The sequence below is a fragment of the Phaseolus vulgaris genome, chromosome 5 (genome assembly GCF_051622355.1).
Source record: "Phaseolus vulgaris cultivar YP4 chromosome 5, ASM5162235v1, whole genome shotgun sequence".
In the NCBI taxonomy this organism is placed as follows: Eukaryota; Viridiplantae; Streptophyta; class Magnoliopsida; order Fabales; family Fabaceae; genus Phaseolus; species Phaseolus vulgaris.
Window position 1 is genome coordinate 36833592 of NC_143502.1, and position 23284 is coordinate 36856875.

General features: G+C 31.6%; 3 protein-coding genes across 5 annotated transcripts; 1 reads left to right on the top strand and 2 right to left on the bottom strand.

The window, feature by feature from the left end:
- Positions 1 to 568: 568 nt before the first annotated feature.
- On the bottom strand, positions 569 to 3796 carry LOC137835570 (uncharacterized). 3 transcript variants are annotated; one of them, XM_068644134.2, is made up of 5 exons: positions 3478 to 3796; positions 2390 to 2546; positions 1619 to 1669; positions 1423 to 1515; positions 569 to 1039 (listed from the first exon to the last, which is right to left on the bottom strand). In XM_068644134.2, exons 1-5 carry the CDS (start codon positions 3627 to 3629, stop codon positions 980 to 982), a joined length of 513 nt encoding a protein of 170 aa, XP_068500235.1. In that variant the 5' UTR covers positions 3630 to 3796; the 3' UTR covers positions 569 to 979. The 3 variants fall into 3 exon arrangements, with proteins under 3 accessions (XP_068500235.1, XP_090158135.1, XP_090158136.1); XM_090302009.1 differs by having other exon boundaries at positions 2390 to 2554; positions 3478 to 3764; XM_090302010.1 differs by having other exon boundaries at positions 2390 to 2554; positions 3443 to 3739.
- Positions 3797 to 4869: 1073 nt separating this feature from the next.
- LOC137835571 (PIN domain-like family protein) lies at positions 4870 to 8999 on the bottom strand. The gene is made up of 10 exons (XM_068644136.2): positions 8851 to 8999; positions 8392 to 8498; positions 8250 to 8315; positions 8038 to 8143; positions 7714 to 7756; positions 7433 to 7505; positions 6881 to 6968; positions 6065 to 6121; positions 5903 to 5981; positions 4870 to 5319 (listed from the first exon to the last, which is right to left on the bottom strand). Exons 2-10 carry the CDS (start codon positions 8460 to 8462, stop codon positions 5306 to 5308), a joined length of 597 nt encoding a protein of 198 aa, XP_068500237.1. The 5' UTR covers positions 8463 to 8498; positions 8851 to 8999; the 3' UTR covers positions 4870 to 5305.
- A 3693-nt stretch (positions 9000 to 12692) lies between these two features.
- LOC137835572 (P-loop containing nucleoside triphosphate hydrolases superfamily protein) lies at positions 12693 to 23284 on the top strand. The gene is made up of 22 exons (XM_068644137.2): positions 12693 to 13123; positions 13418 to 13573; positions 13716 to 13799; positions 14268 to 14387; positions 14827 to 14940; positions 15160 to 15252; positions 15484 to 15573; positions 15686 to 15756; positions 15879 to 15953; positions 16077 to 16164; positions 16932 to 16990; positions 17268 to 17331; positions 18287 to 18352; positions 18619 to 18774; positions 18853 to 18957; positions 19641 to 19876; positions 20168 to 20237; positions 20318 to 20362; positions 20466 to 20528; positions 20791 to 20856; positions 20951 to 21030; positions 21231 to 23284. The coding sequence occupies exons 1-22, from the start codon at positions 12857 to 12859 to the stop codon at positions 23140 to 23142; spliced, it is 4080 nt and encodes a 1359-aa protein (XP_068500238.2). The 5' UTR covers positions 12693 to 12856; the 3' UTR covers positions 23143 to 23284.

A 23284-nucleotide genomic window follows, 5' to 3' on the forward strand; every position in this document is an offset into this window, starting at 1 on the left:
CCAAAAGTATCTTTAATTTATGCATATTAAACTATAAGTATTCTGAGATTTTATTAAATCAAATTTTAATCTTAAACTAGATTGATTACATAATAAATTAAGAAACTGAAATACATTCTCTAACACCATGCCTGTGAAGAAAGAAAACTCCAAATCATAATAAATAAATGTAACTCTCTCCAAAAAAATAAATATAACTCTCTCAAATATGGATATATGAATATGCACATCCAATAAAAACGTATTTTGAAAAAGAAAAAGTGACTCACATACATAAAAAAAATTGTACATGGTTGGACCATAAACCTTAATGAACTAAAAAAAAATGCAATGAAATTAATAAACTAAACAACTAAAACTTCATATATCATTTTAATCCCATAAAACCCTAAACTAAACATTAAGAACCATAATTAAAGATTCACAAGCATCAACTCACCTAAGTCAATAGAAAAACATCCCAATCTAGGAACCAACAACAATGACAAAAGTGCCACCTATGACATAATCAAATTAACAATAAAACGTTACTAACACTACTACTACTACACCATAAACACGGCCAACCAATCAAAATTACACAGTATAATTCAGAAGCTTAACACTCGAAAAACAAAGTTGTCATAATCATGGAGAAACATAAATATCAATCTACTTAAGGATGAAAACTAAAATGCAACCTCGGGTGCCTTTGCAACAGTAGGTAGATTTTAACAAGCCAAAGAATAGCCATTGTGATCTCAAATTGTGTCAAACGATCAATTAAGACAGGACTAACAAATTGATTAATTAATGTGTACAACAGAAATCTGAATGTCCAAAAGTCTGGACGCAGGATCTCCCAGATGAACCATCGACGCACTTTACACACTTGCATACTTGCATCAACAGCCTTTTATATCATTTCCATGATGCTCTCGTTTTTTCATGCACCGACAATTTGACATTGAGGATTAGTATCAGTCACATTACAAGGATCTTAATTTGATTTTCTAATCAAAAATGCAATAATGCATCCCAATATGCCACCAGCAACAACCTGTACCAAAGAAAACAGTAGTCTCTGATTATTTGAAAAATGTAAAAGCACAATCAGCAAAATAGGACCCTCAAAGCTTTCCACAAGTAATGGCTTGTACAATTAGGTATTAGTGGACCAATAATGTTTAGCACCTATCAAACATAAATATGATGGCGATTGGACTATGAAAGGTAAGCTGGCTATATGGGGTTCGGCCAGATATGGCGTATGGTATTGTATAATATCTGCTCATGGACATAAATACTCCAACAACAACAGATATTACTTGCTAATGAACATTGAAGGAAATTGCGGGCCAGGAAACAGAAGAGTAAAGTTGACATCTATCATAACAAGGAAGCACTGGAACAACCTTAAGCATGGGAAAAAGTTCAACGCACCTGAAGTGGAGTATGACCAAGTGAATCACGCAGCGGTCTGACATTAGACAATGGATGTTCAGGAGGTAGTTCGCATACAATTTGATTAAGCAACTGCAGTACGTCACAGAAGCAGCATATAAAATTTACATTATAGATAAACTAATGGCAAAATGTAGAGCAAGACAATAACACTAGCATCATGTAAAAACCTTACTTCTGCTTGCCGACCAGCATGAAGTCTAACTCCTGACGCATCATACATTACCTACAAAAGTTACCCAAAACTTAATCATCCCACTTGACCGTAGTAAAGACCAAGACCCGCAAAGACACTTATATTTCCAAGCTCAGATAAAAATCATCTCTAACAATTTATAATAACAAAAATAAGGAAGCACGGCAAAATGCTCATACGACTCCCTATCTATTTATTTTAGAGAAAGAATTGTGATGGAAATAACAATCAGCATATTATACAAGAACATGTTACTAACATAAGAACTAATAACATCCTGAGATTAAATCCATCGCATAGTAAATTCCAAACACATACGATGCATTCTTTAATGCTCCACCAATGGAAGCATAACAACAATGAAAGTGGTAAGTAAATCTGCAAGTGGAGTTCTTTTTCAGAACATGTGGAATAATTTGTATTTGGGGCAACACAAGACTCAAAAGGCCGATATTCATACCAAATAAAATCTTTACATGAATGCAATTGTATGTGTTTCTCTTCTACATCCCAATTTCTGTAGGACACAATAAATTTTGTTCCAAATACTGCAACGTATTATGGCTTCTTAAAACATTAAATCATAGTTATTGATTAATTAATAAAACTGAGACTAAACACAAGAAAGCAAAGTACAATATAATAATGTTTAACACAAGAAAGCAAAGTACAATATATATTTCCAGACATGTCAAAACCAAAAAATGAAAAATAATGTTTAACACAAACAAGACAATACAGCATACATACAATACATGCCAAGACCACGGCAACAGCAAAAGCAGATGACCCTGCCCCTTCTTGGAGACCTATAGCAACAACCAGAGCCGACACCGTTGCAGAATGTGACGAAGGCATTCCACCCGAATCAAGCAACCTTTTAGAATCCCATCGCTTTTCCTTATACCTGAGTATCTAACAGAAAAGTTTTGCAAAAATTTGAGCTCATATTTCCAATCTCGTACAGTTCAGCCCAAAGAAAAAATTCAGTTCTAAAGACAAAAAACAACACAGTATAATGCAGCCAAACGTCCAAAAATTTACGAGAGATGGCAGCAAACACGTGCACACAACTTTAACTAGATATGATTCTCATTTCATTTCACGCTAGAAAAACTACCAGCTTAAACACTATTTTCAACTCATGTTCATATGTTTTTTTGTAAGATAAAACTAAATAAACTTCTATCATAAAATAAAATGGATTTATGCATAAATTAAACTCTGTTTTTCCGAAAAGGTTATCTCCCTCAGCTTCTCCAAAAAAACTGATTGAAACTTGTTCATTAAGCTAATTCTAGTACTCGAGAGAGCTTATTACATCTTCTCTAATAAGTACTTACAGAAAAAAAATTCATCCAAACAGTGGTTCAGAATCCAATCCCAACAATACAAAATAAAATATTCGATTTCTCAGAGAAGAAAAAAAATGCCAAGAAAAGCATATATATATGCACACAGAATTAGATTTCTCCACAGATTGATTCATCCCCAAGATTCCAGTATCCAGAGCACAGAGCAAAAGTACGGACCGTACATTAATTCCAAACCCTAAAACTCAAATCTCAACAAATCCTTAAACAAATACATAACACGAAACACGAATTATCGACGAAAACACAAATATTAGCAACACAGGCGTCCAAAGAGCCAGTAACACGCCGGATCCTAAAAACACACACAGCCAAGCGCGCTTTTCTTATCGTATCGCTCTGATCTAACGGACGAGGAAAAGAACAGCGATGAAGCAGATAATTGAGTTTGAACTAACGGCGCGAGAGATAAAGAGAGAAAAAACGTTACGCGGTGGTGGAAGTGTAAGAAACGGAGGGACGCACCAGGTGGTGAAGATCTTGAGGAACTGTGCGAGGGCGAAGGAGAGGAAGGCGGATATGAGAGGAAGATTGGAAGGGAGGGAGGAAGAGGCGGAGGAGGTGGTTGATGCTTGCGTGTTGGCCGCGACATCCGCCATGGTCATCACTTCGTCCATGTACCAAACTCAACAACACCTTCACTTAACTAACGTAACGTTTACCCTCACCCGCACTCCACCTCCCCCTCGCGCGTCTCTGCTGTTTCCTCCCTCACTCAATACAGACAACAAGCCTTTTGAAATTATTATTCTACCTTTTTATATGTCCCACTGCAACTCATTCTATGTCACATTAACAAAATAATTAAATCAAATTGCACATTTTTTATATTCTATGAAAACATTTTTAATTTAATTAGCTTTCCAAGAAAATTTATATGATTTCAAGAGTAATGTGTTACATTCACATACGAAAATTATTATTGTTAAAACTGTAATGTTTAGCGTGACCCTTGATTCTCACTTTTTACTTCCAAAGTCAAAATTCTCACATGCTGAATTTTTAATGAAAAATTATCATTTCATATCCACTTTTGTTTTCTTACATCTACTTTACAATTTTTTTAATAATAAAATATTATATTTAATTAATATTAAAAAACAATTTAAAATAAAATAATAATATTTATTGTTATCAAATGATAGTATAAAATATAATAGGCGTAGTATCATGGTTCATTTTTAATATATATTCTCTTTCTTACTTCAGCTTACACGAAAATATTTTATTTCCAAAGTCTCCAACTAATATTGAATATAAAATATTGAATAATTACTTCACTTGCTTCATTAATCAAGACCATTTCAACCATAATATTGAATACATTTTTTTTATATCCTTAACAAGATATCCAAAACTAAATTAAACAAGTATATCCGTAGTATTTGTTTGCATGTTCTTGAAGTTCATATGCTAATAGTTCCTTTTACACATGTAATGTATAACTCGATATAAAACTAGGTATATCTCTTTTTTTACTTTTATACCTTTCTTAACCTCTGTAAAACATTACCCATTTTTTTTATGCAAACACTTTTGCATAAAATGAAAATAATTCTTTGCAATTTTGGTTTCTTCATTTAATATATGCTTAGAACTTTATTTCGTAAAATTCTAGTGACTCATAAATTTTATACGTTTCTAGTTAGCTAAATTTTGGATTAAGATCACATGAAATATAAAATGTTGAATTAAATATTATACATGAATGTAGTTGAAGTTAATTGAGAACGGCAAAAACGGCTTAAGCAATCAAGTTAAATCAAATGACCTGTTGAGTATGATTTAAATGTAACAAAAATATATACATATATATTAAACACACAATTTTGAAACATTCTTTTTTGGAACAGGTAGTGGCTTTTAAAGAAGTAAAACAGTGGTTTTGAATTCTCCATTTTCTGATTCAGTCTTTTGACAAGTGAAGGATGAACTAATACAAATTAGATTCAAGGAAAATAAGGTCCTTCTCTAGCAATAGAAAAAAAAGCATCGTTTCAAGAATTCTGCATGGCTTGAAGTTATCATAGCTTTCTTCAAGCCTCACCATGATACATTAGATCGGCAATATGAGGAAAACAAAATTGACAGAACCTACACCTATAAGTTAAACTAAGAAAAATTCGGGTATAAAACCCATTGAAGAGTTGCTTTTTGTTCATTCTCAAGCTTCCTGTAGCATTAAATCCAGCCAGCAAAAAGACCAAGCATGCAGGTACTGTAACAGGATTTCATACTTCTCAGTGTCCATATTGTTGGTATAGCAAGGTTTACCATTTTTGGTTTGACTGCATCAAATTCTTGGTGCTGCATTGAGAATCACAAGTATGTCAGTTTGAGTGCCAGATATATATATATATATATATATATATATATATATATAATCAGTACAGTATTGCTAATTGCCCATAGAATTAATAATTCGTTTCCATTCTACCTAAATGATGAATTGATGACATTTCATCATCAACAATTAAAAGTTACATTTATTTGAGAGGGTCAACGAAATGAACTAAATTACGGTGCAAAAGGCAAAAAATGTATGCTTTACTATAAATTTAACTTTAATCTCAGCTGAAACTTAGCTTTAGTACATATGTGAGAAAAATAAGCTCTGGAAATTTCTTCTATGATTATAGTGGATCAAAAGTACCAGGGTAATTGACAATACAAAATACCACTGTTATTATCTATTTGTACGTGAATAAAAGTTGTATCTCCATGCAGGTGGCAATTTCGTGCTCATGAATAAACATCATAAATATAGAACAGCTTGGGAATTGATGAACCAAAGTCAATGAAGTTTAATTTATCTAGTTTATCAATAAAGTTGGGTATCTAAGTTCAAATTCGTCCTTAAACATTATAAATTTCAGCAAAGAGTATTTACCGCCACCCATTGTTGCTTCTGGCAACCGCTCAATTGAGTATCTGTGTTTGGTGATGTACATTATTGGAACACCAGGAATCTGTAATACGAAAATTCAGTTCATGGGTGATCACCAGAATCTAATATAAAACAACGAAGATGAAAACTGAATAATGACTTTACCTTCCGAATTCTCCTCTTCAAATCCCGATCACATGTTGCAACAATGTAGCACTTGTGCTGTTTCCAAGAAAATAGTTTGCATAAATAAAGGGGAACACGGAAATAAGCAGCAAATGTGGGTGTTATCATTACTTTTCTTTGAAATCCTTTTAATAAAATGATTCACTTAAAATGAATATTATATGAATATATGTTGCAAAACCAAAGAATTTGGAGATGAATTCCATTAACATAAAGAATGAAGAGATTAATCCTCAGTGATACCTATTTCTTGGCTATGAATTCAAAATTGACATAAAAACTTGCTACAATTTTTTATAGTTCCAAATTACAACATGGGAGGGGACATTTGTATTCAAAAGTTCTATTCAATTAACATCTCAAGAGTAGCAGTAGTCATTTGTTTACTGATGTAGATGTCCACAAACTGTTAAGAGATTTAAAAATCACAGTCCCACATAATAGGATATCAGTAACACAACAACTTTACAAGGGTTCAGAAATCAACCAAATTTACCATCCTCTTATGAAGGCTCTTGCCTTCATTAGAGTCTTCATTATAGAACAAAAGATGAATGAAAATTTGTACACGGGTTTAGAAATCAACCAAATTTACCATCCTCTTGTGTTGGGCCTTGTCTTCATTATAGAAGAAGAGATGAATGAAAATTTGTTTTCCCATTCCTCAGGATCATAATACAGGAAAAAATAACAGTAAATAGACTATTTCTCATCCAGCTTGGAAAATCATTAATCTTAATAATCAAATTGCTACCAGATGCTTCTGATAGTTTAGCTCATAAAAGTATATCACACCTGAGTAACTCTCTCAACAAGGCAGTCGTCAGCATATGTCCCTTTATGAGTACATAGTATTCTCTGAAAACGAGGATCCTTGGCAATCCTGTTATGCATTAAAGGGATAAATAAATACAATCAGAAGTTAAAACAGGAATAATATAATTCCTTTTCTTTACTAGATTGAGTGACAACTTATATGAGAAATATGACAGAGGCTTGACCTTTCTTAAATTTGTTTGAAAATAAATGTTTTTCCCTTTGTGATTTAAACAATTTGTACTCGAGCTTGAAGAGAATGTGATAATGGATGAAAATTATAAGTGGGATATTTGAATGTTATACAAACAATTTGATTTTTATGCAACCTAAAACTTAATTAACAAAAGCATGTAGTGAAAAAGAAAACTTACAGAAAGCATGGACAAGCTTAGCAAGTAAATATAAATTTGACTTTATATAGGTACCTCACTCAAAGGAGGAGCCAACCCATGCATTGGGTTGGCCCTCGTACAAGTACATATCAAATGTAAGAATATAAATCTATAATAATCAAGACATAACATCCACCTTAGAGCTACGCGATATTTTTGGCCTAGCTTCTCAAGTTCTGCCATGACGCAGTCAGTGATACAAGGAGTACCTGAAAATCCAAAATACCAATAGAACAAAGGTAATAATCATAAATATGGGATGTTTGATTCACATATACAATGCAACATTATAAAGATGAGCTTCTGGCAAAGAATATTACAACAAAATATGTAAAATTCATAGTAACCTAGGCAGTCAGCTAAACTAAAAATTAAATAGATAAATTAAGACAAAGTTATCATCTCCTTCAAACTCACATTTAGCATATAAGCAGTCCATCATCCCTTTCTCCAGATCCAACTACATAAAGAAAGCCAAAAAATTGTATGAGAAAGAGACAAAAACTACAAAAATCCATCACAACTGAAATACTTTTATAATGTAATGGTGTTAACGTTAGATACTGAGCATCATATTCAATAACGCATGTCATCTACATATAGTTGCAAACATATCACATACTACAAATTTGAACTGAGTCTTCCATGGAAAGTTGACTATGTATAACCAGAATTGTCATTTTTTTATTTGAAAGACATAAACAAAAAGATATAAAATTAAGCAAAACAAAGCACACTCACTTTATTCTGTATTGAGAAATTGATGAAGTTGGTATCCACTAAAACCCGGTAAGGAGGTCCCAGGGCAGTATTGTATTGAAAGAAAAGTGCCGAAGAATGACTTGGACTAGATAATACAAATTCAAACCACAAATTAAACCAACAGAGAAAGGGATAGAGCAATAAATTCAGGACCAATTAAAAGGGGGCAAAGAGTGAGAATAGAAGCTTACATGTTTCTGGGTAACTTTTCCTTCACAAGATCCTTCTTTTCTGGATTCAAAACCTCTTCTTTGTAGCTGAATTTGACAGGATTTCAAGCAATAAAAATAGTGCAACAACAAGCACGATAAGGAAGAGAAAGAAAAACCTCACCTTTTTATTGCTTTGGAAGTGACAACCTTCTTCCTAACAGCAAACTTTGGCCCCTTCTTAGCTTTACCCATTATGAGTGCAGAGAAAGGGCTAGATTATGCAAAACCCTGGGCAGAACCATAAATCAATATCAGATATGTACGTTAAACCCACAAATATCAAACCCCCAATTATTCCTTTTTTATTAAATTCTACTAAAACTGAATTTAAATATCAATATCGAGTCTATCGCAAATACAGGGAAAACAATAAGGCAGAGTTAGTTTCAAGGTATTCCAACGAAATTGAATGAATCCACTTCAGAAAGCGGTATTCACAATAAGGATTTTGATGAATCCATGTGCAGTACTGAAATCGAAATCGAAAGAATCTAACTACAAGCAAGAATGACCTAGTTCGGTAAGAAGGAGATGTTTCTAGTTAATGGGTAGGCATCCAATAGAGCAGAGAGGAGAGTACCTGCAGACGTGAGAAAGAAGCGGCGGCGCGTGAGAGACTGAGAGCGCACAGGTTAGCCGTCGAGGGTTCGAATAGAATGGCGGCACAAGGGTCTTGTGGAAGAAGGAAAATTGTTCAGGAAAATAATATGAATAGATTAATAGATTAATGAAAAGGTTTATTACATCAATGAAAATAAATATTAATATTTTTATATTTTTTTATTGAAATATATACCAGTTTTAGCTTTATTTTATAAAAACATTGTGGTGGAACAACAATTGTTTTTTTTTTATGATTGTATAACATAAAATTATCATTTTCAGTCACACGTGATTTTTTTTACAAAATACACATCTGTTGCTTAAATGAATAAAAAAATATTTGAATGAAAGTAAAGTTAATATTAATACAAGATATTGATTTTTCATAAAATAATACAATATAATAACTTACTATACTTAATCATTATTATTTAAAATATATTAATATCCAGATCAGATAATAATATATATGTATCATAAAAAATCATCTAAATCATTCAAGTCATTCAATCAAACCAAACAATTATTAAAGGCAAAAAGATTCATTTATGACTCAATGAATCTTTATCAATATCCAGATTAGCATATATGGGTAAAAGCTAAATTTTATTGGCCTATTTATCTTTGATATTGTTACTCAAATAACAATGAAATTAAAAAATAATTTCATACATAGGATATGTTTCAATGATTTGATGAAAAAATAATGTTTTTATCATTTCCAAACTACATGATGATTCTCAATATATTAACAAGAATTCATCACTTAAGAATCTCATGCAAATCCACAATTATTTTAAATAAACAGTATAAAAAATATTTTAAATGAGTAGTATAATATATTTGAGACATGAATAATAACATATTCTATATAAGGGTTGACAAGACGAAAAAAAAACATTTCATTATCAATGGATAATATTGAGTAAACAAAATTTCACATAAATTTAACACTATTTACTTTTATCATGAGTTTGCATACCTTTTTCAACAAATATTCTTCAAAATCTCAACAAATTTCCAAATTTATAAAACATTGATAATACTATTAATTATATTGAGAAAATATGTTGATAATTATATACAAAAAAATCTAATAAAATTTTCAAATTATTTATTGTATAGAACTTTTAGACTTAATTGAAAATCTATAATATAGATATATGAGAATTTTTTTGTAGAATTTAGTTTTCTAAACCAAATTTAAATTATCTTTTACCTTAACAACTTATTATCCAAATAAATATAAAAATTATCAGTTTTTACTTTTATATTTAAAATATTATCTTTTCATAGAAATAGTTGTACAATCTAAAAGCACACCAATATTATTTTCAAAGTCATCATTAAAATTTCTAAATTTTCTTTTAAATGTTTTATCAGATAATTGGTCCAAGTATTTTTTTTAAATATATACCTCCCGAATTGGAACTTAAAAGTTCATAGGTGATATCCGAGATGATCATTTGTAGCTTTTGAATGTATAGAAATCACAATAAGACGAGGGGAATTCTAATTATTGACAATATCTCGACGATCAAGTCATTTAGTAATATATATTGTATGAAATAATATTTGTCTTACTCACTTTAGGGTTTAGAGTTTAGGCTCATTTTTCTCCTTGAGTAATCATATAACAACTAAAATCAAAATTACTCATTTACCAAAGATAAAAACTATTAAAATTTTCCACAACATCACATTTCTAGTATACTTGCCAAAAAATATTTTATATAACGAAAAAAAAAAAAATCTCTACAATATTAACTTTAATTATAGAAAAAAAATCAAATAATACGAATTCAATTTTTCATCGAAAAAATGTTGAGTCAACTTTCGCTAGATCAGTTATACAATTCAACAATTATATAATAAGACTTCTAACCGATAACATTTATATAGTATAATATACATTCAAAAATTTATAAACAAAAACATTTATTCATCTTAATAAAACTTTCAAAAAATAAGATAAACGTTATGTGAAATCTTTTGTATGAAATTTATATTATAAAAAATCGTTTATCAATTTATAAAATATAAATTATAAATTAATCATTCATTGGTCAATTGGAAACTACTTTTGTATCTGATTGAAAAAACAAATTGTAATTAATATCATTACATTTACATTATCATAAATATAACCATGTTTAAATCTATAAAATTTACTATTTGACAAGTATCCATTTTGATCTTTGTCTTTAATATACGTCAACATAATGTTGACATGATTAAAGAGATGTTAGACCTAAATTAAATATCCATACAAATAATAGACAAATTCAAGTAATATAAATGTGTGTATGTCTTAAGGTAAATGATAATGATCGATTGAAACTTATTAAATTAATTGTTTTTTTATTAACTTGAGCGTTGAGATTAACAGTTAAAGATAAGATCAATAGTAAAATAGACTAGTACAAGTGAGATACTAAATTTATGATGATCACAAAAACCAAGATTGATACTAAAATAGATTAGTACAAGGGAGATACTAAATTCATGATGATCACGGAAGTTAAGAACATAGTCAATGCAAAATCATAAAAAATTATTTATATTTTAAATTTCTCTTGAATTTTTTTATCCAAAATAAATTAAATAAAGCATACATATGAATGTTACTTAAAAAATAATTAAAAACACCAACAAACGTGAACATATAACAACTAAATGCATCTATAAAATTTAATAGTATGCGTGTTTGCTTATGTGGATATACTTTTCACAAGATATGAGATGATATAAGTTATTTGAATCAAAAGTTTTGCAGGAAAGAGAAAGAGAAGATATAAGTATGAATAGTCAATATACTCTCCTCTTAAAATGAAGAGAAACAAAGGAAAAATCATGTTAACATAAAGTTATTATCGAATTTACTCTTATTAAATAAATTTAACTAACAAAAAAATATTTTAATAAAATAAAATAACAATAATTAATAATAAAATAAAATTTTAATCCAAAAATATATACTTATTTATAATAAACAAATTATATAATAATAATTATTATAAATATATTAATACTATTTACATTTAATACAAAAGAATTTTCTAGTTACTATTTTTAAATTTATGAATATTTAAATTATTTATTTCTAGATAACAACTTACAATTTGTACATATATTCAAGTAACTCATATTTTTTCAGAAATTAATTATTGAACTATATCGGACTATGATACTAATAATTTTGATTTATCTAAATTTACATTAAAATACTTAATATTTGATTATTCTATTTTTTAAAGACAAGACTAAATGTGTAATCTTTCATTTTATATATTTTTTTAAAAAAAATACACTTATCACAAATATCATATCACTCACTAAAATTATCACATCACTCATAAACTTCAATAAACTTTCTTTAAATATTCACATACTCCAATCCAAATACCCACCGTTCTTACAATCTTCTTCTCAAATTCCCACATATACACCTCTCAAATTCTCATATTTTAACTCCTCAATCCAAACACACCCTAAACTCTTTAAAATGCATAAAAATAACATATATTTATAACTAGTCACTCAAACAAACAAGTTTATTAACATAAAAGATTAAAAATATACAATTTTTCTCTACCTATAAGTGTTTCTACTTTTAAAAACAAAAAAGTAATTTAATAGGAAGAGTGAACTGTGAATTAATTTGTTATTTATTAGAAATTAAAGTGAACTAAACAGTGAAGAAAGAAATAAAATAATTGAAGAAAGAGGATCTCTTGGCTCCTTCTTCGAAAATTTAAAACGCGGATCTCAAACGGTCTCATAGTTTGAATTTAAACAAATATCCACCGTTAGATCACCAAATCTTTTTCTTTCGCCTTCGCTTCTTCTAACTTTTCTTTTTCTCTCCTTCCCCATTTCCTCATTCTTCAACTTCATCCTCTTTCTCCCTTCTCTCTCCGTCTTTCTCACAAACACAACTCCTCCATTTCTCCAAATCCTCCGCCGAGATCGATCACTTCACGATGCCGTTCCTATCTGAGGCTGCCAGCGCGATTAAGAGCAGGTTCGGTTTCCACGACCACCCTTCCGCTTCGCTTTCGCTGGTTCAGAACACTCCGGATCTTCTGAAATCCGCTGCCAAGGACTCGCTCGCGCAAAGCTCCATAGTTCGAAACCTAAGCGATTGGGACGACGAAAGTGTAGTCGGACAGAGTAGCGCCGCCGTTTCTTCATCTCAGAGCTTTGAATTCTGCGAGGATCCTTCCTTCTGGAAAGATCACAATGTTCAGGTACAACAGCAGTACATTGCTCTATGCAAGTTTAGTAGGTCCAATTCAAAGCTTCCTAGTGTTTCAAGGGTACTGCTGATGAAACGAAATTTTGTGTTTGTTAATTTCAAGATTTATGGCTATAATTGTTTTGTCTCCTCTGTAAGTAATGAAATTGTATAATTACAGTTGTTTGGGGGAGTATTTGTAATTATTAATATTTGAAAATGGTTTTTAATTAGGTTCACGTTTCTCTGTTTTTTATAGTTTGATTTAAGGGAATTGAGTTTGATATGATTTACTTTTGCGAGCTAGGTTATAATTAGAATGCGTCCTCTTAGCAACTCTGAAATATCGGTGCAAGGGCATGGAAAGTGTGTTAGGCAAGAGAGTTGTCAAACAATTACATGGAGTGGACCTCCCGAGTCGCGGTTTACTTTTGATGCGGTTGCTGATGAGAATGTTAGCCAGGTAAACTTTGTTGGATAATTTCTTTCATATTGCGGTTTTTTGTAATTCTTATTGTAATTCTTGTACAAACTTTGCTGTTTGTTTTTATTTTTTTTGGAATTTGGAAGCTTTGGTTTCACACTTCACATGCTTGATATGACAGGAGAATCTCTTTAAAGTAGCTGGTTTGCCAATGGTAGAAAATTGCATGGGAGGCTACAACAGCTGCATGTTTGCTTATGGTCAGGTGAGTCATTGATCAGCTCCTGTTCTTGTTGATCTACCTCATCTTATTTTGAGTCTACTCCAGCATAGTAACGATTGTAAGGATGCATTTGTGTCACATTTGTTACGTGATTTTGTAAAAATATCTAGGTATGTTTTATTCCCAGGCTCATCTGCACATTTTTTATTCCCTTCTCCATTCTTTTATTATTTTACTTTAGTTAATTTAGAATTTAAATAGTATTCCCGGGAACATGAAAAATTAACTAAACGTATTTTTAGACATGCCTAGGAATAATTTTTCAATCATAACATTTCCGTGAATCACATTACCCAGGAATATAAATCATGATTTTAATTTTAACATGAAACAAATGGCCCATAAGGCTTTTGTATCATAAATTGCATGTTTTACCTGGACTTGTTCTTTTTTCTGGAATATGATAATGAAACTCTCGTGTGGTCGCTAAAAATAATTGATTTTGTACAGACTGGAAGTGGGAAGACACACACCATGCTTGGTGACATTGAGGGGGGAACTAGAAGACACAGTGTCAACTGTGGGATGACACCAAGAATTTTTGAGCACTTATTTTCTAGAATTCAAAAGGTATAGTTTATTGTTGAACTAGACACTCAATTATTATTTAAGGAATGTATACCTTAGATTAATGCAATTTCTTGTACATCAGACGAATATCATGTGATTTGCTCTCTAATTAAAATAAGGAAGCCATTTATTTACTATAATATCTTGTATTGTTATGAAGCAACTTTACCAAGTTCATTATATCACTTGATTATTTTCAATCAATGTTCCTACAAGTTGTATTCTTCAGGATTCCAAATGTCATTTTAAAATTATCAATGTTTATCTTGCCGGTTGTATGATACTTGAGGTTTTGACTTGTTCATATTTTAAATTTTAAAATGGACTAGTTAATCTGTATAGCTTAAGATAAATTTAAGCTTCAGCAAAATTATTCATATATTTATATTTGCAAAATTCTAATTTTAGTCTGTTATCTGTTATTTTTGTAATACGCCAGGAAAAAGAGGTTCGAAGAGATGAAAAGTTAAAATTTACTTGCAAATGTTCTTTCTTGGAGATATACAATGAACAGATCCTTGATCTTTTGGAGCCATCATCTAACAATTTGCAGGTAAGGCTAACTATTCAGTCATTGAATGTTTTAGAAACCCCTTCAAATATAAGACCATGACCCTTTTTGTTGGATATCCTTTCTCATTTGTTCTCAAAGTCTCTGATCCTTAGTGAGGATTAATCTTCTAAAGCTGAGAAATAATATACGAATATTGTATGAGCTGCTATTTCTGTGTGTTCCGTAAAAAACATTTAAAATCATACATCTGTGCGACAGATAAGAGAAGACAGTAAGAAAGGAGTTTATGTCGAAAATCTTAAGGAAATAGAAGTTACTTATGCTCGAGAGGTCATTCAACTACTTATTCAGGTATGATTTTGCCTTGATTTTTATTTTTAACATCAATTGTATTGTGTTTTTAATATAAATATTTTGAAGTATTTTTTAGTTTGTGATTGTAATACTCTACTAATTAATTTCATTTTTTGTCATTTGCAATTCCAAATTCAGGAAAAAATGTAGCCTATATGAAGTTATTTTTCACTTTTCTTTTTAGAACTAAGTCAGTCGGCACTGATTGAAAATAACAATGTAATTTAGGGAGCTGCAAACAGAAAGGTAGCGGCCACTAACATGAATCGGGCTAGCAGTCGTTCTCATAGTGTATTTACTTGCATCATTGAGAGTCAGGTGAGTCAAGTCAAATATTGATGTTTTATCACCTATTTTCGTGCAAAAGATGTTGAACTTTTACTATTTTTCCAAGTATATCATGATACAATTTTATTTAACTATTTTTTAGTGGGAATCCCAAGGAGTGACTCACTTTCGGTATGCTCGACTCAATTTAGTTGATTTGGCTGGATCTGAGAGGTACTTGATTCCTAAGAGTTTGTATTTTTGTTTTCATGATTTAGATGATCAAAGAAGCAAGGAGTATTTCACCTCATTTAACAGTCATATATATAATACTTTATATCCATTTTTGATAATAGGCAGAAGAGTTCTGGTGCTGAAGGGGAACGCCTTAAGGAAGCTACTAATATCAACAAATCTCTTTCAACCTTGGGGTTGGTTATCCTCTTGGCAATTGAATTCTCATCTATTACATTAATATGCAATAGTCCTATTAGTTATTTTAGTTGTGGTATTATCCTAAAAATATGACATTCTAGGTGATAATATACTTGCAGGCTTGTGATTATGAACCTAGTTAGCATATCTAATGGGAAGTCGCTCCATGTTCCATACCGTGATTCAAAGCTAACATTTTTACTTCAGGTTGGTGCAAATATTTTCTAAATTCATTTTGCTTAGGTAAATTAGATTTCAGTGTCTGGACATTTGTGGCAACTGATATCAGTCTTATAAAATGAAATAGTTTTGGGGGATATGAATTGGTTTAGAACTACAAAAGTTGTGATCTAATTTGTAAGTATGCAGTAATTATAAAATAATAACTGTTCATTTTTTTTTTATCAGCAAATAATAACTATTCATGAAATAATTGTCACACATAACCTAATTGCTATTTAACAGACGTTGATTTTTTGCAATAGCAACTAGCAAGTTTCCTTGGCAATAAAATTGCACTGGAGAACCCTATTTATTATCAATTAAGGGGCTCTAGTTTCAGCTTTATGTAACCAGAAGCTTATTGTGGAACTGCACTTTAAACATTATAGTATATAAGCACCTCAAATGTGTTAGGGGAATCCAAATGTGAGTTCGAGTCCCAAGTTGAATAGTGATGAGGGAGTTGAGCAACATATAAAGAGCAAAACAAACCTATTGTCTTAAGGTTTTGGGTTGAAGGTGTTAAGTCCTTATATGGGTTTGTATAATTTATAATTATTGCAATTATATCAGTTAATCTGTTACTTAAAATGTTTTGATCGAATGATCCTTGTGATATTTTGGCTGGTAGTATTTGAACCATCAAAGTGAATAGTTTATATTCATGAATTGTTATTTTGTCTGAATTCATTACAATTAAAGAGCTGCAATTATCAATTAAGTCTGATTAGTATTCTTTTTTTTTTTTGCAGGATTCTCTAGGAGGGAATTCAAAAACAATCATAATTGCAAATATAAGCCCCTCCATTTGGTCAGTGAACCTCCTTTGGCTGTACTAAGTATCTGTGCTTGAGGACTTGTTGCTTTTGCATAAGGATTTAGGGAAACCGTCAATGAGAAAGTTAGACTGTTTTTTTTAAGAGTCGTTAGTCTAGTATTGGAGTATATTAACTCCAATAGTCATTAAAGGAATTTTAACCTTACAATAGTTTGATAAATTTTTCTAAAATATATTTATTTATTTTTATCATTCTCTGTTGCCATATTTTTTTATTAACATTTAAGTGACATTTGGTAACATTTTGCAGTTGTTCACTGGAGACATTAAGCACATTGAAGTTTGCACAGCGTGCCAAATTTATTAAGAACAATGTATGTCTTTTCGTACTTTTTGAGCTTATACATTGGTGTGCATATATCTTCTACCTAAAACAACGGACTCACACTTATTACAAAGTATTAATATACATTGTTTTATTCTATCTTATTAATTTAAAAACTTAATGAATAATGCTCCAAAACTCTTAAGAAAGTTAGAGGCTTTCTTTTATCATATCAATATTAGTCAAAAAGGCTGTTTGATTCGCCATTTCAGTTAATTTCTAGGTTTTTTTACTAGCTGAAACTTGTGTGGTTCTATTAAAATGGCAAACAAACTTTGTTCAGCGGTTTATAATGTTTTTGTTAATTTTACTAAAAATACCATATTTTTAAACGTTAGTTTCTAGCTTTCTATATGTATTGTTATTTTGATCTTAATATATTTATTAAGTTCCATTTTTATTTTTATTTTATACGAGACATGAGTTAGTTATCTTATTTTCTTCGTTTACTTATAGGGAATTATTTTTTTTATTTTTACTTTCGTAAAAAGTTCTTATCTATAATATTTTACTAAATAAGATATTGACAATGATAAAAAATAAGCTTATTATTATTTAGATTTAGACACTCTTTTATTATATAATTTATTTTAATTGTTATATTATTTAAAATATTTACTTTACTATTTGAGGATTATACTTCAATATAATAATATTGATAGATATACCATGTGTATTTTTTTTAGCTCTATTTTTACTTTATTTTAAATTTTTGAATTTGAATAAAAATATTGTAAGATATAGTATAAGAGTAATAATAAATATACAATATTATATAAACATGAAGCAAATTGGAATATTAGTAAAACATAAATATTTTAGTTATCAACTTCTAGCTTTGAGCTAGTTTTCTTAAACATAGCCTCAGCTGTTTAAATATGTAGGTGATCTTTGCAGACACTTATAATGATTGCTATATAAATATTTGTATTTTTTTTCTCCAGGCAATTGTAAATGAGGATGCGTCTGGAGATGTCATTGCCATGAGAATTCAAATTCAGCAACTTAAGGTATTATAATTTTGATTTATCCTTACCTCTCTAGTGTTCAACTTACATTTCATGCCATCATCAAATCATTCATAAGAGTGATTATTTAATTGGAGGTTTTATATATAATTACTTAATTGCTTATCAGAAAAGTACAACTGTGACCAAGATTGTACTTTTACTTTTCATCTACTATTTAAAGGGAAGTGTGGAGAAGCTTCCAACAACTTGTATTTCTTCCTTACTATATTAACTGGTTTTTACTGCAATTTATTTTGGGGTTTCAGAAGGAAGTATCCCGTTTACGTGGTGTAGTTGCTGGAGGAGAAATTCAGGATAATGACAATTCATTAGTCAGCTTTCCAGGTTCTCCTGGATCCTTCATGTGGGAGGGTGTGCAAGGATCATTGAGTCCATTAAACTCTGTTAAAAGGATATCCCAGGTTGATATTTTTGTGTGCCTAAGAAATCATTCAGTCTCTCATAACATTATACCGATAAGCATCTTTCTCTTTTTGCAGAAAAAAGACCATGACATTGCCCTTGTTGGGGCCTTTAGAAGGGAAAAGGACAAGGAAATGAAATTACAAGCACTAAGAGATGAAATTCAAGCATCCATGAAGCTGGTATTTTTAAAAGCAGTATATTTCTTATTGATGTGTGTTGAGAGGTCACCTTAATTGTAGTCACCTCTAGTTCGTCTTAGTTACGTCCTCTTTGATGACTGACTGCCTTAATTGCAGCCTCAAAGGGTAGTTTAATCTTATATCAGTTAGAAATATGGCTTACATAGATTTGTCACCTTATGCTTAAATACAAATTCTTAGATGGTATCAGACTTTCCTATATCTATTGTTGGTGGCTTGCATTTTCCACAGGCTGGTATTCATAGGTGTGAGGAGGAGATGGTTGAAAAGCCTTCTTAGTCGTAGTCAGTCACCTGTAGCCTGCCTTAGCTAGTGTTCTATTTGGGATGGGCCTTAATTATAGTCTAAAAGGTGGTGGTTTAGTCTCACATTAATCAAAGATATGATTTAAATGGAGCATATAAGTGGAAAATCCTCACTTTTATTTTACAAACCAGTTTTTTATTAGTTTTCAGTAATTGACTAATGAGGAAAGGAATACATTAGCTTTTGACCTACAAGTAGCAATTTTATGTGAGAAATGCCTATCAATTGTCAGGCTGCCACAGAGCTCCATTCTAGTATTCTTGATTAGGTTTTCGGTATATTTTTAATCTTTTAATTTGTAGTCATTCTGATGTTTTTTGTAATGAATGAAATGGTTGAAATATGGGATGATTCAGGTGAAACAAAGAGAAGATGAGATACAAAGTTTGAAGATGAGAATACGTTTTCGAGAAGCTGGAATTAAAAGGTTAGAAGCGGTTGCTTCTGAGAAGATGTCAGCTGAGACACACTTGTTGAAAGAAAAAGAGGAGCATTTAAAAGAAATTGAGGTCTTGCGAGCGCAGGTTGATCGGAATAATGAAGTAACTAGATTTGCTATGGAAAATTTGCAGCTAAAAGAAGAAATTAGAAGGCATGTTCTATGGATACAGCAAAAGTCCTTTTAGTTCTGAAGCTTTTTTGTTTCTTGTGAATGCAAAAGTAACTCATTTTATTTCATGATTAAAATAAAGTTTGCGAAGTGACATATTTACCTTATAACCAAAAATCAATTATGGAAGTAATTTGAAGCAAGAAGTCGCCTTATTCAAGAAACAAGTCAACTAACCAGTCCGAGTTCACCAACAAAGTAGTGCTAGCTAGACTACCGTGATTGGTGATTTACATGTTTTTCATTGCTAATGCTTATGCATCTTGAATACAGGTTAAAGTCATTCTGTATGGAAGGAGAACGAGAACAGATGAGTGAGCAAATCTTGGCATTGGAAAACAAGGTATGGGTTGCCTTTGTACTTCATAAAATCTTCAGTGAACCTTTCATGTTCATTGTGTTTTTTTCCACTTGTATGTGCAGTTGTTGGAAGCACTAGACTGGAAGTTCATGCATGAACCTGATGTGGTAATGGTTCCGGTTTTAACTGTTACAGTAATAGTTTTTTATTGTGTAGAAGTTATTGCAAACTCCTATCTTGACCCGATCTCCTTGTTTTTTCGAATGTTAGAAAACAAATTCTGATCCAATGATGGAAGATGTACTTAATGATGTCAATCTTGTCTCCAAACTGGTAAGAATGATATAGAATTTCGTGCACCAGTAATCATGTTTGAAGCAGTGAATGTCACAATAGATTACATCAACATAAATGTAAACTAGAATCTGGTTTTGATTGTGTCCTTTTATCAGGGTTTCAATTAGCCGGCAATTTTCAATGACCTGCTGAGATAACATTTTTTCTGTTTACTTATCGTACTTGTAGTTTTATTATGTGCTTGCATTTTAAATTGTGTGCATGTAACTTATTCAAGTGTATTGATGTTTGTCTTCAGGAGTCAAGTCCAAAATCACGTTGGCAGTCTTCGCTAAGGGAGGAAAACGAGTTTCTCCGGATTCAGGTCCAGAAAAATCTTTGTTTATACCCTGTTGTTAACTTGATAATTCATGTCTTTCACATTCTTTCCTGACTTGATATGATTTTATCTACGACAGGCTATTCAAAACCAGGCAGAAATGGATACAATCTGCAAAAAGCTAGAGGTTTGTCTTGAAGAGAAAGAGAAATTAAAAAGGTGTTTACTCTCTCATTTTTGTCATATATAATTATGGCGTGTTTGTGCATTTCTGAATACTATTTGTATATAGTTTGTACCTGAAGTTCATTATCTTCTATTTCCTTATTCCAAGTGTTTCTGCGTAGATGTGTTTCTCTTTGTTGTCCATCATGAACAAAACAGTGCTTGAAATTTTTTCTCTAAACTTTATCTTGCAGACATGTTGATGATTTGACGGAAAAATTAGAACATGAGAAATCCCAAACAGTTAATGAAGGAAAGCAGCAAATGGACCTTCCATCAACAATCGATATGCCTGTAATTAACAACAATGACCAACTGGAATTGAAAGCAATGGTTGATGCTATAGCTGCTGCTAGTCAAAGAGAAGCAGAGGCTCACGAGACAGCAATTATTTTGGCAAAAGAGAACGATGAACTCAAGATGAAGCTTAAAACCTTGATTGAGGATAATAGTAAACTGATTGAATTGTATGAACAAGCTGCTGCAGAGAATATCGATAGAAATGTTCATAAAGGGGAGGCTGTTCATGAAATTGGTTCCCAGATTGACAATGATTGCTTTTCTCTTGAAATAACAAAAGGGGAGACTGAGAAAGGAGTGGTTGACAATCTCCAGAACCAGTTAATGGAATTGAATGAAGAAAATGAAAAGCTGATGAATTTGTATGAAAGAGCCATGCAGGAGAGGGATGATCTAAAAAGGACTCTTTCATGTATTGAACAAGAAAGAGTTGAAACCAAAGGAGACATGGACTCCCCAGAAAAGCTTGTTGAAGTTGATGGTGGGGAAAGAGACCAGAGAGTGGAAATTATTTCACAGGAAGTGCGGGGTGGAAGTGAAAGTGAATATGAACCCACTGCATCTGGGTCTGATATGGACGTTGATTGTGATGCATATGAACAAGAAAAGCTTTTAAAGGATGACAGAGAGACTGATGTACTGATCAACGCTGAGAAGAAGTATGAGGTATCAGATCTCAGTGAGGCAAAGTTATCAGAGGAATTAAGTTGTGCTACAAAGAAGCTAGAAAGAGTGGATGAAAATATCTCAGATGCGGTCAAGACTATAGCTTCACTAGGTTGTGCTGGAAAAGCAACGGTCCAAGTTGATGAGCTCTCTAAAGAAATTGAGGTTACAGAGCATGATATTCACATCAAGCGTGAGCAGTTCGAATCTTTGAAACTTATGGTTTCTGAAGCACATGAAAGAAGAACAATTGTTGATAAAAAGTTCTCTGCGATAAAATATTCATTATCAAACTTTTCCTCGACATTTTCTTACTTTGTGCAACGGGAAACAAGAGCCAGAGCAGTTGTGAAGGACTTGACATCTCATCTTGACCAAAAGAAAGGGAACTTGGCTGATCTTCAAGCTTCCAGACAGGGACTGGAGAATGCTAAAGAGAAGAACCAAGAATCCGAAGTTGAATTGACGAAAAATATTGCGTGCATCAAATTGAAATTGGAGGAAGAGAGTCGCAAGCACGAAGGGGAAAAGGTTCTATTTGCTGTTGAAAACACACAGAATATAGATTCCTCTCTAAAAAATTGGCATCTTAGATGTAAAGCCACTGATTTACTGAAGTTAGAGGAAGAGAAAACAAAATTGCAAGCAGAGATGAAGCTCTCTCAACAGAAACTCGGGGTTATAAGAAAAGAACTGGAAAATCTAAACAAGAAGGGGGCAAATGTAGAGAGCCAGATTGAGGCTGTTCAACTAGAAATAAAGCAATGCATGAAAAATACAAAGGAGAAAGAGCTTGCACTTGAGCGTGTGATGAAAGAGAAAGAGATGCTCTTGGAGTTTAAAGATAATGGTATGTCTGAAATAGAGCAAATGATTATTGAACTCCAGCAACATGTGTTTGAGTATGACCTAAAGGAGGGTGAAATGAAGATTGTCGGAGAAGAATTGCAAATGGATTTGACAAGAGCCGAAGAGTTACAGACCGCTAAGATCATTGCTGCTAACAACAAAAACAATTTTTTTTCTGCCATTTCTTATTCAGACATGTTAGAGAAGTTGGAGGATGAGATGCAAAACCTGCGGACATATGTTCAGGAAACAAAATTGTTGCTGGAAGGCATTTCCTCTCATGCCGCCTAAAACTCTTACTGTGTGTAACTAATTCTCCATCTGCTAATTGTACCATGTTTTGTTTAATTTTCCTTTTGGTTCCTTGAGAACCAAATTGAATTTGTTCAATAACACTTATATTGGATAATGAATATATAGTCTTTTTTCCCAA

Bases quoted from the DNA above. Each gene is read 5' to 3' on its own strand.
- LOC137835570 (XM_090302010.1), bottom strand. From the start codon at position 3,604: ATGTCGCGGCCAACACGCAAGCATCAACCACCTCCTCCGCCTCTTCCT. The intron at 1,670-2,389 runs GTATGTATGCTG...TAACTTTTGTAG, and splicing joins CCGTGGTCTTGGCATGTATT to GTAATGTATGATGCGTCAGG. The intron at 1,516-1,618 runs GTAAGGTTTTTA...GACGTACTGCAG, and splicing joins ATGCTGGTCGGCAAGCAGAA to TTGCTTAATCAAATTGTATG.
- LOC137835571 (XM_068644136.2), bottom strand. From the start codon at position 8,462: ATGGGTAAAGCTAAGAAGGGGCCAAAGTTTGCTGTTAGGAAGAAGGTT. The intron at 7,757-8,037 runs GTGAGTGTGCTT...TTCTTTATGTAG, and splicing joins ATTTCTCAATACAGAATAAA to TTGGATCTGGAGAAAGGGAT. The intron at 6,122-6,880 runs GTGTGATATACT...TCTTGGAAACAG, and splicing joins TTGTTGAGAGAGTTACTCAG to CACAAGTGCTACATTGTTGC.
- LOC137835572 (XM_068644137.2), top strand. From the start codon at position 12,857: ATGCCGTTCCTATCTGAGGCTGCCAGCGCGATTAAGAGCAGGTTCGGT. The intron at 15,757-15,878 runs GTACTTGATTCC...TTTTGATAATAG, and splicing joins GATTTGGCTGGATCTGAGAG to GCAGAAGAGTTCTGGTGCTG. The intron at 20,238-20,317 runs GTATGGGTTGCC...TTGTATGTGCAG, and splicing joins TCTTGGCATTGGAAAACAAG to TTGTTGGAAGCACTAGACTG.